Below are 12,590 nucleotides of genomic sequence, written 5' to 3'. Positions count from 1 at the left end.
TCACTTAACACGTGCATTTGTCATTATAAGAAAGTCTGACTACGATAATATTTACACATCTCCTCAATCAGTTAAAGAGAACCTATCTATTTTCACCAGCCTTTCTTCTTGGGATAAATCTTGGCCTTATCATTCCCATGTGGATAAGAACATCCTATGGAAGACAGTGAATGATTAGAGGCCCTTGGTGTCAGAGCCACTGCACACCCTTGCCACAGGGGCCTGGTGCTGCTCCCTCTAGGTTGTATAAGAAAGACTGTGGGTCTTTCTTTGTACACACAGAACTGGGTGTTTGAAAAAGGCAAGGAAATGTGTTTCCTGTTATTTGAGCCCTGTTCAATCTAAATCTTTGAGCAAATTAGGCCCTAGATGGCTCAAGTCTACCAAGGAGAGGGGCCTATTCTTAGATAAGCGTGCTCTTCAGAAAGTAGTTATGTTCTACCACCGGAGACTGCAGTGGCAGGGCATGCAGTGTCCTTCCCTAGCACAAGGGCTTCCACACAGATGGCTTTGCCTTTCTGTGAATGCCTTAGGAGTTTAAGACTGAAACCCCTAGAGGCAGCTCCAGGCGTGAGGGATTAACCGTTATGGAGATGTGCAAGTAGTGAAGGCCATTGTGTGGCATTTCACTCAGGGGAGGATGATTCGGTTTATCAGGGACTGCTTTGATATTGTAGCACCAGACTTTAAGGAGAGAGTATCTCTTAATTCTGAATTTCCACGATTTTGTTATGTAAAGTAAGGCTACTAATATGATAATCTTTGCACACATAGTGTTTTGCCTCCTACATTTCATGGCTATTCACGAAAGACATGATTTTTTCATGAAACCTTCTGAACTTGTCAGTGGGAGACAAGCTGTTTAGTTCTGGCTGGAAATGCTAACAAAGTTGCTGCATGCTCCAGAGCCAGAGATAATTTTTCATACTGTGCAGCAAGGTACCCACCTACTGAGGCAGTGGTTTGAAAATGTGCTCTGGTAATTTGTAGTGAGGTTTTGGTTCCATTCTAGTATTGCAGCTCCCTACATCTATAAAAATATCTTCACTTACACAGCTAGGAAACAAAACAGATTAAAAGATGGGAACTCTTCAAATATTGCAAGATTAATTTAATGTCCTGCAGATTCTCTCAGTAGGCTAGTGGTAAAAAAAAAAAAAAGCCCTACAGCTCTTCCAAACTGTATAAAATATTTATCTGCCAAGATTTTTAATGGCAGAATCTGCCTAAGTATTTACTCTCAGTGACCTGTATAGTTAAGGCTTACATAGTTACTCTATACACCATTTACTGGAAAGGCTTTAAATATTCATTGACTTCTCATGTTTTAATGTAAACAAGGCACTTAGAATACCTAGAGTTTTTAATTCCTGCAAGGTGAAAACGATGTCTGAAGCAGATGTCACTGGTTGGATAAGTGTTGCTTTGAAACAACAGGGCAGATTGGCAGTACTTAAATGATAGAGCACAGTGAATTCTGGACAGAGATGTCCATGTCTGCACATCTCTGATTCTGATCCCAAACCAGAATTATTCAGGAGCTAACTCTGCCTAAGTAAATACAGTTGGAAAAAAATGTGTAAAATGGGTGAATATCAGTGGAAAACCAGACCTTTGCATTTCTGACTGCCCTCATTGAATCCTGTCTGTTTTATTGGTTTGTACAGAGTATCTAAGCCAAAACAGGTGGTGAGCAAGGAGTTTATATACACAGGCCTGGGCAAGGCACCACTGTGCCTGGTGCAGGCAATACTTCTGCTTCTGGAAGTAGAGAGAACTGTACTCATTTCACTGTTCATTAGGGGACAGACAGAGGACATGTCTAGTGCTTGCTCCTCCTGGCATGGAGGAACAAGACTTGGGGACAGTGGGCACAATGTGGCTGCTGGCTGCCAGGGATGGGAGAGAGGTCCAGGGAAGGAGATGACTTCAAAACCATCAAACACAAGAACTGCCACAATATCTTCTTATCCACTGCTGTCATTGTTTTATATATCTAATTGACTTAATATAACCTGCATTTTCTTTGATTACCGTATCTGGCACCATTCTATTTCACATGTAAATTATTATGACTTTGCTGTGAAGCCATTTCTTACTTACCTGTGTGTTTCAAAGTAAGAGACAAATGAATACACCACAAATTTGAGATTTTTTTCTGAATTTTTTTGTTCTGTTACTTTAGTTCATCCACTGAGCCTTGATAGCAAACAACATAGAATTCTTTCCCCAGTAAAAAGTCTGCTTTTAATGAATCACAAATCTGATTAATTCTACTTATGCTTAAAGAACTGTGACTGCATTTAACATCACTGTTGTATTTTAAAAAGATATTTGAAGGGGAACAAACCCCAGCTCTCCTTCCTTTTAGGAGTGCTGAGGTTTTTGTGATGGATAACATAGCTGTTCAGGCATTGCTCACTCAAAGCAAAATAGTTAACTTCCAGGCTTCTTTCATCTTAGAGCTTTTAAAGATGAATAAACTAAAAAGCAGCAGCTGATCAAAATAACAAAGGGTAGTAAGGTGCCTTTAGTTTCTTATAAGAGTGTCTGCAAATTCCTGGTGGAATTCTAGGCTGGGCACTGATGGAGCTAGCTAAGGATATTGATCGCCACTTGAATTCACTGAATAAATAATGGTTGCCATAGTTATTGAGCATTCACTACTGGTGGGGAAGCACGGAAATCTCCAAAACACCTCCTGTGATGGTTTTGCTGCAAAATCACCCAATTAATTCTGCCTTATATCATGAAAATTATGTGAGATACGCAGGATGCTTGGATTCCTTGTACGAGAATTTCAATCATAACTGAGCATCTCTGTCACCTGTTTTAGTAGATAAAGAGAAAAGGGCACTTGCCCTCTCTTATTTTGTGTGGCAGAAAGGTTAACTGGCTCCATGTAACCCCAGCTGTTCTGAGAAATCTACACTCTCAGAGCACTTTTTGCTCTGAGTTCCAGAGTATGCACCTGGGTTACACCTAAGAAAATGTATTTGTGATAGGGATGCTGACGTGGTTTCTTTCCTCTGGCTTTGCAGAACGACATGGATTAAAAGAACCAAAGAAAGTGGAAGAGCTATGCAACAAGATCACAAGCAGTTTGAAAGATCACTTAACTTTCAGTTGCCAAAACAAAGGACAACCGCTCGAGTCTGCAGAGCCGAAGGTACTGGGTGTTCTGGCTGACTTGCGTTCTCTCTGCACACTGGGACTGCAGCGCATCTTTTACCTGAAACTGGAAGATTTGGTGCCAGCCCCTTCTATTGTTGACAGGCTGTTTCTGGACACCTTACCCTTCTGAGTCAAACCACCCTCCCGAGAGGCAAACGCCCGCCAGAGCAGGCAAATGGATCGTGACTTACAGCTAACATTTCTGCCCTCACCTAACAGAAAAGCCGCTCCGAGTCTAACATGAGGTCTTTTCTGGCGCTTTGTCCTTACAACCTGAGGCCTGAAACTTACTGGCTTACTGGTTTGGGGTTGTGTTCTTTGTTTTCCTTCGTGTGATTTGGGTTTTTTAAATGGCTAATATGGCACTTTTGGACAATGCTATCCCAGCAGCAGTAAAAGGTTAACATGACTGTTTTAAATCTGTTGTTTAACACCTCATGGTCTATGAGGAGTAAAATTGTAGAAGCTGTGTTTGAAAGAACAGCAAATTGTTGTTTGCCAGGGTAGTATGTGTTTTGTGAGGATACCTTCAGCATACTTCCTGCATCAAGGGCACATACATCAGCACAATCTAATCAAAATTTCACTTTTTTAGCAAAGTACATTCAATTAAACATTTCATACAAATCAAATATAGCAAAATGACAATGGCTGTTAGCTCCCATGTTCAAGTGCAATTTTTTAAAGTGCTGTCTTACTAAGTCTCGTTTATTAACTAATTTATTTTATTAGGAAAACAAACAGAAGAAATCAAGGGAGAAAATTACATGCACTAACTTACCTGACAGAGTTTTCCAAACTTGATTCCATGTAGCGTGACTTATTGACAAATGTATGTGGAAGACACGGGAGCAATTGTGGCTCAGTTGTTCCTTAGCTAAGGAAACCCGAGTAAGTAGTGATTGGAGCATACAGGGTCAGTATCAGGGATAGTTCAGTTCTAGACTTCTAACACTTCTAAGCGACTCGTTAGTAAACAGACAGAAGATGGTTTTCAAGAACAAGCAAGTCTTGTAAAATAGTATGAATGTAAGTGCTAGGAAGGATATAGTGGGCTGCGTTTAAACATTCCGTGTTCGTACTCCTTTTTGTATGTTTATACTGTTGATGCCATATTAATTAATATGAGATAATTTGTTGCATAGTGTCTTTATTTGTATAAATGTTTGTATGCATGGTATATTGTAATGGCTTTGCCTGTATTTATTGCAATGACTGCCAGCTCATGGGAACCCTGTTACACATGATAACTAAATGGGGTGTTCACACTGACTCAGATACACCAGTTGGAAAACTATATACATATATATAATGTGTATGTATATATATGTATATACCTATATTTGTGTGCGTGTGTGTGTGCGCGTGTCTTTTTATTAACCATTTGTATATAAAATATCTGTCAAATCACAAGCAGAGTTATTTTACAGTTTATTTGCAGTGACTTCTAAGGCAGTACTGTTTAGCACTTTGATATTAAAATCTTGCTCATGTTTTGCTAAATTCAAATAATATTTAAAAAGTTCAGTTCTAAAAAACTTTATATGCACTGTATTAAGTCAAAATTTTGTTGGTCATTTTGCTAAAGAAATTTTTGAATGTCAACCTGATGTCACTGTATCTTTTGTTAGCTTTAAACATTCTAGCTTTTGTCTTTTTTTAAACTATGCTGTTTATATGGAAATTAAATTATACAATCAAACAGATGCCAAATGAATTGCCTAATTGCTGCAAAGGATAACCCAGATATCGAGTCACTGTATGGTTTTCAAAAAGTAATCTGGTATTTTATCACTTACTATGTTTGGATGTGCTTTTATGAAAAAATTATTCTTATATCAAGATTTATAGTAGTGTCAATAGGGAAACAGACTTCTAATCACTATAGTTAATATTTCTGGTTTACCTGCAGATAATATTTGGAGAAGTATTGCTTTTTGTATTGACTTTTAAGCTTATGTGCAAACATAATAGCATAATTAAATATCAGAGAAGCTAATGTTTCTTGTAGGTTGCTGTAACAAGCCTGACCAGCAAGACAAATATATTTTGACTGAATTTGCTTTTGTATATACTAAATATATATATATACATATATATATATACACACACTCACACACATGTGCGCATACAAGAACATACAGACATAAAATCCAAAAAAAGAATGTTTGCTTTTGTCTCCTTGTGTAAGACACAAGGTCCCTTGAGAAATTACTTTTATCTAAGGACAAATCCTGCCAGGTGCTGAGCACCACCCAGACAAGGGCTTGCAGGAGCTTTTTGCGAGCGCGCCCTTATCAAGGATTTTGAAGCAAATCAGCATAGTACAGTAAAACTGCTTTTTTGTTGAGCAAGGTTTATTTATTAAGTGGAATGTGAGTGGGAGGAAGCAGGTTGAGAGCCCCGTGTGAGATTTCACGTAGTCTGTGTCCTCCAGTCTTCCATAGACAGTCTTAGCTGTGATACTCTCCCAAATCCCATCATCTGTGGAATTGTCCTTCATGTCAACTTCAATACACTGATTCATCCTAGAGTACAACCAGTGACCTGTCACAGTGGTAAAAGAAAGAGTTAATGCAGAATAAATCTACTACTATTCTTAGAGCTCTCTCAGTGTGAACATGCCTTTGTCTAGGCAGAATTCAGGAATATATCAGGTGTTAAGGGAGAGTGCCTTGCTTTTATTTCAGACAACAGTGTCTCAAGAGTTTCTTCACTCAGCTAACCACAGTACTTTCTTTCTTTTTTTTCTTTCTTTTTTTTTTTTTTTTGTGGTGTTAACCTGTGGGTTGAAAGAAATGCTCATGTACATATACAATGTAAATTAAAATTATTAAACTGAATAACATTTTTTTTCAGAGGCCCCATGTGTGTTGAATAAGTATGCTTAATTCTGTTAAAATCTGATGTGAATTTTTTATCATTTATAAAACATTAAAAAATTGTCTACTTGAGTCTTAAAAGTGGAAAAATTGGTGAAGCATGCTTAAGAACACTGGCAATTTAATGGCTAGTCTTTTGATTAAAATAGCTTTTATATAAATACATGCCTGCAGTATCTGGTTATGCAATCTCAGTTAGATATTGAGAGCTGGATCATGGCTGTCCCAGAGGTTGAACCACATATAGACCAGAGCAGAGAGACTATTCACCCCTCGCTGTATTTCTCCTCTATGACAAAAAGGGATTGTAGTTGTTAATCCAGAGCTGATGAGGCTGCAGAGGAGGGAGTGGATGGCTACAGGGCTCATGGCACCAATGTCTGGCCAGGAAGAGGACAGACTCCCATCCTGTATTCAGCCCCTGTGCATCAGTAAATCCTGCTAAGGCATCGCTCCAGCAGGCACCTGCACCATTTTCTTCCAATGCCCATCCAGCTCCTTTCCTTACCGTGGCATTGCCTTGCAGGATGGATGGCTTATCCCCTGCCAGACAAAACTGTTTGGCTACAAATGCGTTTCCAGCAAACGCAGTTTGGAGAGGCATCTGCTGCTATTCCGGGCATTGCCGTGAGTATGGATGGCTCCGGCAAAGCTCCACGAGCGCTGTTCCGCAGGAGCTGCTCGGCTGGAGGCTACATCAAATGATGTGCTGTGCTGGACTGCAGGATTGTTTTGTCACATTTCCTGCCCTGGAAATGTGACAAAACAAAACGTTGTGCTAACTCTTCCAAATTATTTTTGGGGTTTTTTGTTGTTTTTTTTCCTAGGACATATTTTTAAAATTTCAACTATGAATCTTAGGATTGTTAATGATAATGACAATGAGTTTTGCATATTAGCTCCCTCTTGAGCAAAATACGCAGATCTTGAGATCAAGCCACACCAGGGTCTGAACTTTCACCCTACAAGATGAAGTTTATCCTCATTAAACTTACAAGTATTTCATTTTGTAACTATTTTAGGGTCTTGTGTCCTTAGACATGAGACCCGGCCTATATCCTGATCTAATCTGCACTTCTGTTTTTATGTGTGCCTTGTGTGCTTACACCTCTAAAACACATCAGCAGCAGAGGCCTTGCTAACAGATGTGATGCCCAAAAGTTGATTTTGGCAGTGAAAGGTTGGACTTAGTCAGGAATATAATAGCAGGTTCCTGTAGTAACAACCACCCTTGGACAAGAGACTATCACAAAGGCACCCAAAATTGAGGAACTTTAACTAGAGGTGAGTCAAATCCCTTTCTACAGCTTTCCTACTTTTACTTTTTACATTCAGGTTCATTTGCCCAATATACAAAGCTAAAATTTCAGTTATGTTGTAGAAAGGAGGGAGACAGAGTGGTTTAATTGTATAAAATTAAGTGTGGTTCTGGGAAAAATTGGCAACACCCTCTGAGGACACTGAAACATGTCTTTTGATTAATTATTTGTATTATAGCAACACCTAGAGGCCACAACAGAGATCAGGACCCTATTTTGCTACCTACTCTAATTAGCACCTCCAGTTCCCACCCACAAGAAGCTCCAGTCCAAACAGAAAAAATAAAATAGGAGAATGCCAACCCAAGGGCATACAGCATCTGGGTCATAGAGTTGGGATTACAACCTTCTTTTTGCTGAGCTAGTGTCCAGTGAATGCTCTTACTTCATTTTCCTTTTCTTTCCATTATACTGCCATTGTGTCAAATTATAAAAACATGATAAAAGCATTGACAAATTCAAAATAACCCAGGTATTCAAACTGACTTTTCTTACCTTGCCTATGAAGTCATCCATGAGACTATTCAAAATCATGGTGAATCACATGTTTTGTCAACCAAACTAGATAGTATTTAGAAAAGAAATACTTATCTGTCCTTTATTAAATTAATGAAGTCAAACATTAGGAATATTGCAAGATATGGATTAAACAATAATTGCTAATGGAGAAAAAGGATTAACTTTTAAAAATGCCAAACTATTGATGTAGTAATTGAATAAATGGGGTGCCAATGAATCAGATTCTTAGCAGCAGAGGACATATTTGAGAATTGTATTCCAGACCTGCATTTGTGAGCATTACCAATGCGGTGATTTGTCAAATAAAAGTAAAAGAAACTTGTTTACCAAATGGAAACACTTATAGCAAATTTTATTCTGTTTTCTTTTTTAGCTTTAGTCACCTTTATGCCTATATTCATAATATGGAATGTTGTGGCTGTGTTTGATCACAGAAGGAGTTTAAATACATGAAATTGTTATATGGCTGTGAAAGTCAAATGAGATCAAGATTCTGACCTTACCCCACAAAATCAAGGATTTTCTTTATAAAGAAGCATGGCATTCCACCTTATGCTGGTTTTGGTTGGGATAGAGTTAATTTTTGTCACTGATGTGGCTGTGGCAGTAGCTGATGTGGGGCTGTGCTCTGGATTTGTGCTGGAAGCAGTGTTGGTAACAAAGGGATGTTTTTGTTACTGCTGAGCACAGCTTACGCAGAGCCAAGGCTCTTTTTGCTCCCCACCCTGCCAGTGATAAAAGCTGGGGCTACACAAGAACTTGGGTGGGGACACAGCCGAGGCAGTCTCCAACTGACCCAAGGGATTTTCCATACCATGAGCATGATGTTCAGCAATAAAAACTGGGGAAAGAAGAAGGTAGGCGGGGACATTCGGAGTGGTGGCATTTGCCTTCCCAAGTCCCATGACAGAGGCCTGCTGTCCTGGGGATGGCTGAACACCTGCATGCCCATGGGAAGGGATGAATGAAACCCTTGTTTTGCTTTGCTTGCATATGCAGCTTTTGCTTTCTCTATTGACCTGTCTTTATTATTGGGAGAAACCCAAAACTTTTCTCCCTTTGACTCTTCTGATTCTGTCTCCGAGCCCACCAGTGGGGACTGAGCAAGTGGCTGTGTGGGGCTGAGTTGCCTGCTGGGGTTAAAGCACAGCACAGATATAAATGATGTTCTGTATATGGCAAGAGCATTATGTGTGTATAATGAAATTACTCAAGTAGTACAAGGTTCTGAAGTCATGCCAAAGATAAGACCATGGGGGAAAAAAAGCATTTTTTCCACATTGTTTAATATTTTCATTGAATTGTTGAAACATTTAGGTTGTAAAAGACTCTAAGATGGAGTCAACAGTTAACTTAGCACTGCCAAATCCACGAAAAAGGCATGTCCCCAAGTGCCACATCTGCCTTTGAAATATCCCAGAGGCAGTGACACTATCACTCCTATGGACAGCCCATTTGAGTGCTTGACAATCCTTTCAGTGAATAAATTTTTCCTAATATCCAATCTATATCTTCCCTGTCATAACCTGAGGCCTTTTCCTCTTGTCCTGTCACTTGTTATCTGGGAGACTGATTCCCACCTGGCTACACCCTCCTTTCAGGCAGTTGTAGAGAGCAATGAGGTCACCCCTTGTTGTCACAGGCCCCCAGCTGGGTAATAATTAGCATTGACTCCATGATTGCTGAAGGCTGATCAATCACTTTATTATATTGTATCATACTATACTATATTTCTTTAAAAACTCATCCCCTTGCAGACAGTCCTATACAGCATTGACCTAATTGGTCAATGAATCAAAATCCAGTGTCCAATTAAGAAATCACCCTTTGGTAAACAAATTTCCATAACACATTCCACATGTGCACAACCACAGGTGCAGCATATGGAGATAAGACTTGTTTCTCATTCTTGTATCTGATCTTCTCACAGCCTTCCCCAGTACAATGCCTGGGAAAGTTATCTGTTGCTCTCTGTGGCCAGAGAGCTGCTGCCACAACCCCTGAGCCTCCTTTTCTCCCCAAACAATCCCAGCTCCCTCAGCCACTGGTTGAAGCATTTCCCATCCAGACCCTTCACCAGCACCATTGCCTCCCTCTGGACTCACTCCAGTACCTCAATGTCATGCTTGTTCTGAGGAATCCAAATCCAGGGATTTGAGGTGCAGCCTTACCAGTGCCAAGTACGCAGGGATGATTCCCCCTCTGCTCCTGCTGGCCTCATATTCCTGACACAGGCCAGGGAGCCATTGGCCTCCTTGGCCGCCTGGGCACACTCTGGCTCTTGCTCAGTCACTATCACTCAGCACTCCCTTTTCCACCAGAAGCTTTCTAGCCCCTCTGCCCCCAGCCTCCAGCCTGGGGATGTTGTGACCCAAGGACAGGGTCTGGCACTTGTTGAAACTCAGACAATTGCCTCAGCCCATCAATCCAGCCTGTCCAGATCCCTCTGCAGAGCCTTTCCATAGATCAATATTCCCACCCAGTAGATTGATATTCCCACCCAGCTTGGTGAGAGTCTGCAAATTCACAGAGGGTGCACCTGATCTCCTCATCCAGATCACTGATAAACCTATTAAACAGAACTGGCCCCAAGAGCAAGCTCTGGGGAGCCCCACTTGTGGCCAGCCATCAGCTGGATGTTATTCACCACTACTCTCTGGGCCTGGTTGTACAGACAGCTTTTTTTCCAGCAAAGAATACACCCATCCAAGACTTGGGAAGCCAGTTTCTCCAGGAGAATGTTGTGGGAAATGGTGTCAAAGGCTTAGCTGAAGTTTAGGTAGACAACATTTCTTTAATGCACTAAGTGAGTCACCTTGTCACAGAAGATCAGGTTGGTCAAGCAGGACATGCCTTTCATAAACCCATGTTGTCTGGACCTGATCCCCCAGTGGTCCTGTATATGCCACTCGCTGGTACTCAGGATTATCGGCTCCATTTTAGATTGTTTATCAGTTTTCCTAAAAGGAACGGAGAACTCAGGGGCTTATTTAGGTGGAATTTTATCTCAAAGAAACAAATAAATAAATGAACTTGCTAAGTGACATTTAAAGAAAGAAATGGTTTAAAGAAGCTGGAATAGCTCAAATAAGCCAAAGTCTTTAACTTGCTAAATAACATATTAAAAAACTCACTTCATGACAACTTCCACAGTAGTCTATGATAAAACATTAGTGTAGAATGAAAGTGAATTACAGAAATGCTTGATACTGAGGAAACTTTCAAATATAGCAGGCAGAAAACAGAAATTAATTTACCTTTCATGGGTTCTTATTATTTATCTTGCTGTGTTTCCTAAATAATTGACGATATTGATGTTTACATAGGAATTTGGTCCTTTCCAACTTTGCTTGATCCTGTGAAAAAGTCAGAATGCTGCATTTGTAGTATCACATTTATTGCCATGGCAACAGTCAGGGATTTCACAAACACTAATTAGGGTTGGCAACTTGGAATGTTTTCAGTGCAATCCCATATAATTTTCCCTCTTTTATCCATTTCTCATTATACCTTACTTCAACAATTGATGACTTCAGTCTGTGTACAGCTTTTTTCCCCACATGACTTCAGGATTCAGTTAATACCTCCTCTGATTTGCAGCCACCTTTCTTATACGTTCTCACACACTCAGTTAAGAAGCAGCTGCAGTCCTACCTGCATTTGTGTTAAGCTCCATCTCTTCCACTTCAAATTAGTCCAAGTTTCAGTACAACCAGCTGGCTTCTGCCTCAGCATGTGCAAAAGTAGTAAGGAAAGGTATGGAGGCTTAGCTGTATCTTCCAAGGTACTTTTAAAGGTAGATGCTAAATCTTGCTCAAGGTGGACTACAAACCTTCTGTTCACAGAAGCCTAAGTTCTGTGAACATCCAAAGAAATCATATTAAATATTTTAATTCAAGTATATCAAAAGCATTTATGGGCACTTAATTTGTTATGCAATAATACTGAAAGCTGTGCCCATATGAGCCTCATGGCCTTTAACAAGGCCGAGTGCAAACTCTTGTGTCTGAGTCAATCCCAAACATGGATACAGGCTGGGTGATCAGCCAACTGAGAGCAGCCCTGTGGAGAAGGACCCAGCAGGACTGGTGGACGAGACAATGAATATGAGCCTGCAGTGTGTGCTCGCAGCCCAGAAAGACAACTGTACTCTGGGATGCATCAAAAGAAGAATGGCCAGCAGGTTAAGAGAGGTGATCTTCCACTCCCCTCTAGTGAAACCCCACCTGGAATACCGTGTTCAGGTTGGAGCCCTCAGCACAAGAAGGACGTGGCCCTGCTCAAGTGAGGAGCCAGAATAGGCCCAGAAAGATGACTGGGAGCTGGAACACTTCCCCATGAGTACTGGCTGAGAGAACTGGGGTTGTTCACATGGAAGACAGAAGGCCTCAGGAGACCCTGTTGTGGCCCTCCAGTACTTTAGGGAGGCCAAGAGAAAAGAGGGGGAGGGACTCCTTATCTGGGAGTGTAGTGATAGGACAAGGAACAATGGTTTTAAACTGATAGAGGATAAATTTATATTAGACATTAGGAAGAAATTCCTTATTCTGAAGTTTGTGTGATGCTAGAACAGGTTGCCCAGAGAAGTTGTGGATGCCCCATCACTGGAGCTGTTCAAGGCCAGGTTGGATGGGGCTTTGAGCAATTTGGTCTAGTGGAAGGTGTCTCTGCCCAGTGCAGGGAGTTTTGAACTTTA

General features: G+C 40.6%; 1 protein-coding gene across 7 annotated transcripts in view; it reads left to right on the top strand.

The window, feature by feature from the left end:
- The window catches only part of NR4A3 (nuclear receptor subfamily 4 group A member 3), a 31,344-nt gene extending 23,119 nt beyond the window's left edge, over positions 1-8,225 (top strand). For all 7 annotated transcript variants that reach the window (XM_059467390.1, XM_059467375.1, XM_059467356.1 and 4 more), the window contains one exon: positions 3,042-8,225. In XM_059467390.1, coding sequence (XP_059323373.1) covers positions 3,042-3,304 — 263 coding nt within the window. In that variant the 3' untranslated portion in view covers positions 3,305-8,225. The remainder of the gene's footprint in view (positions 1-3,041) is intronic.
- Positions 8,226-12,590: the final 4,365 nt, after the last annotated feature.

This window comes from Ammospiza nelsoni, chromosome 1 (genome assembly GCF_027579445.1).
Source record: "Ammospiza nelsoni isolate bAmmNel1 chromosome 1, bAmmNel1.pri, whole genome shotgun sequence".
Classification (NCBI taxonomy): domain Eukaryota; kingdom Metazoa; phylum Chordata; class Aves; order Passeriformes; family Passerellidae; genus Ammospiza; species Ammospiza nelsoni.
Note: the sequence above shows the minus strand (reverse complement) of the source record. Positions and strands in the feature narration are given on the sequence as shown.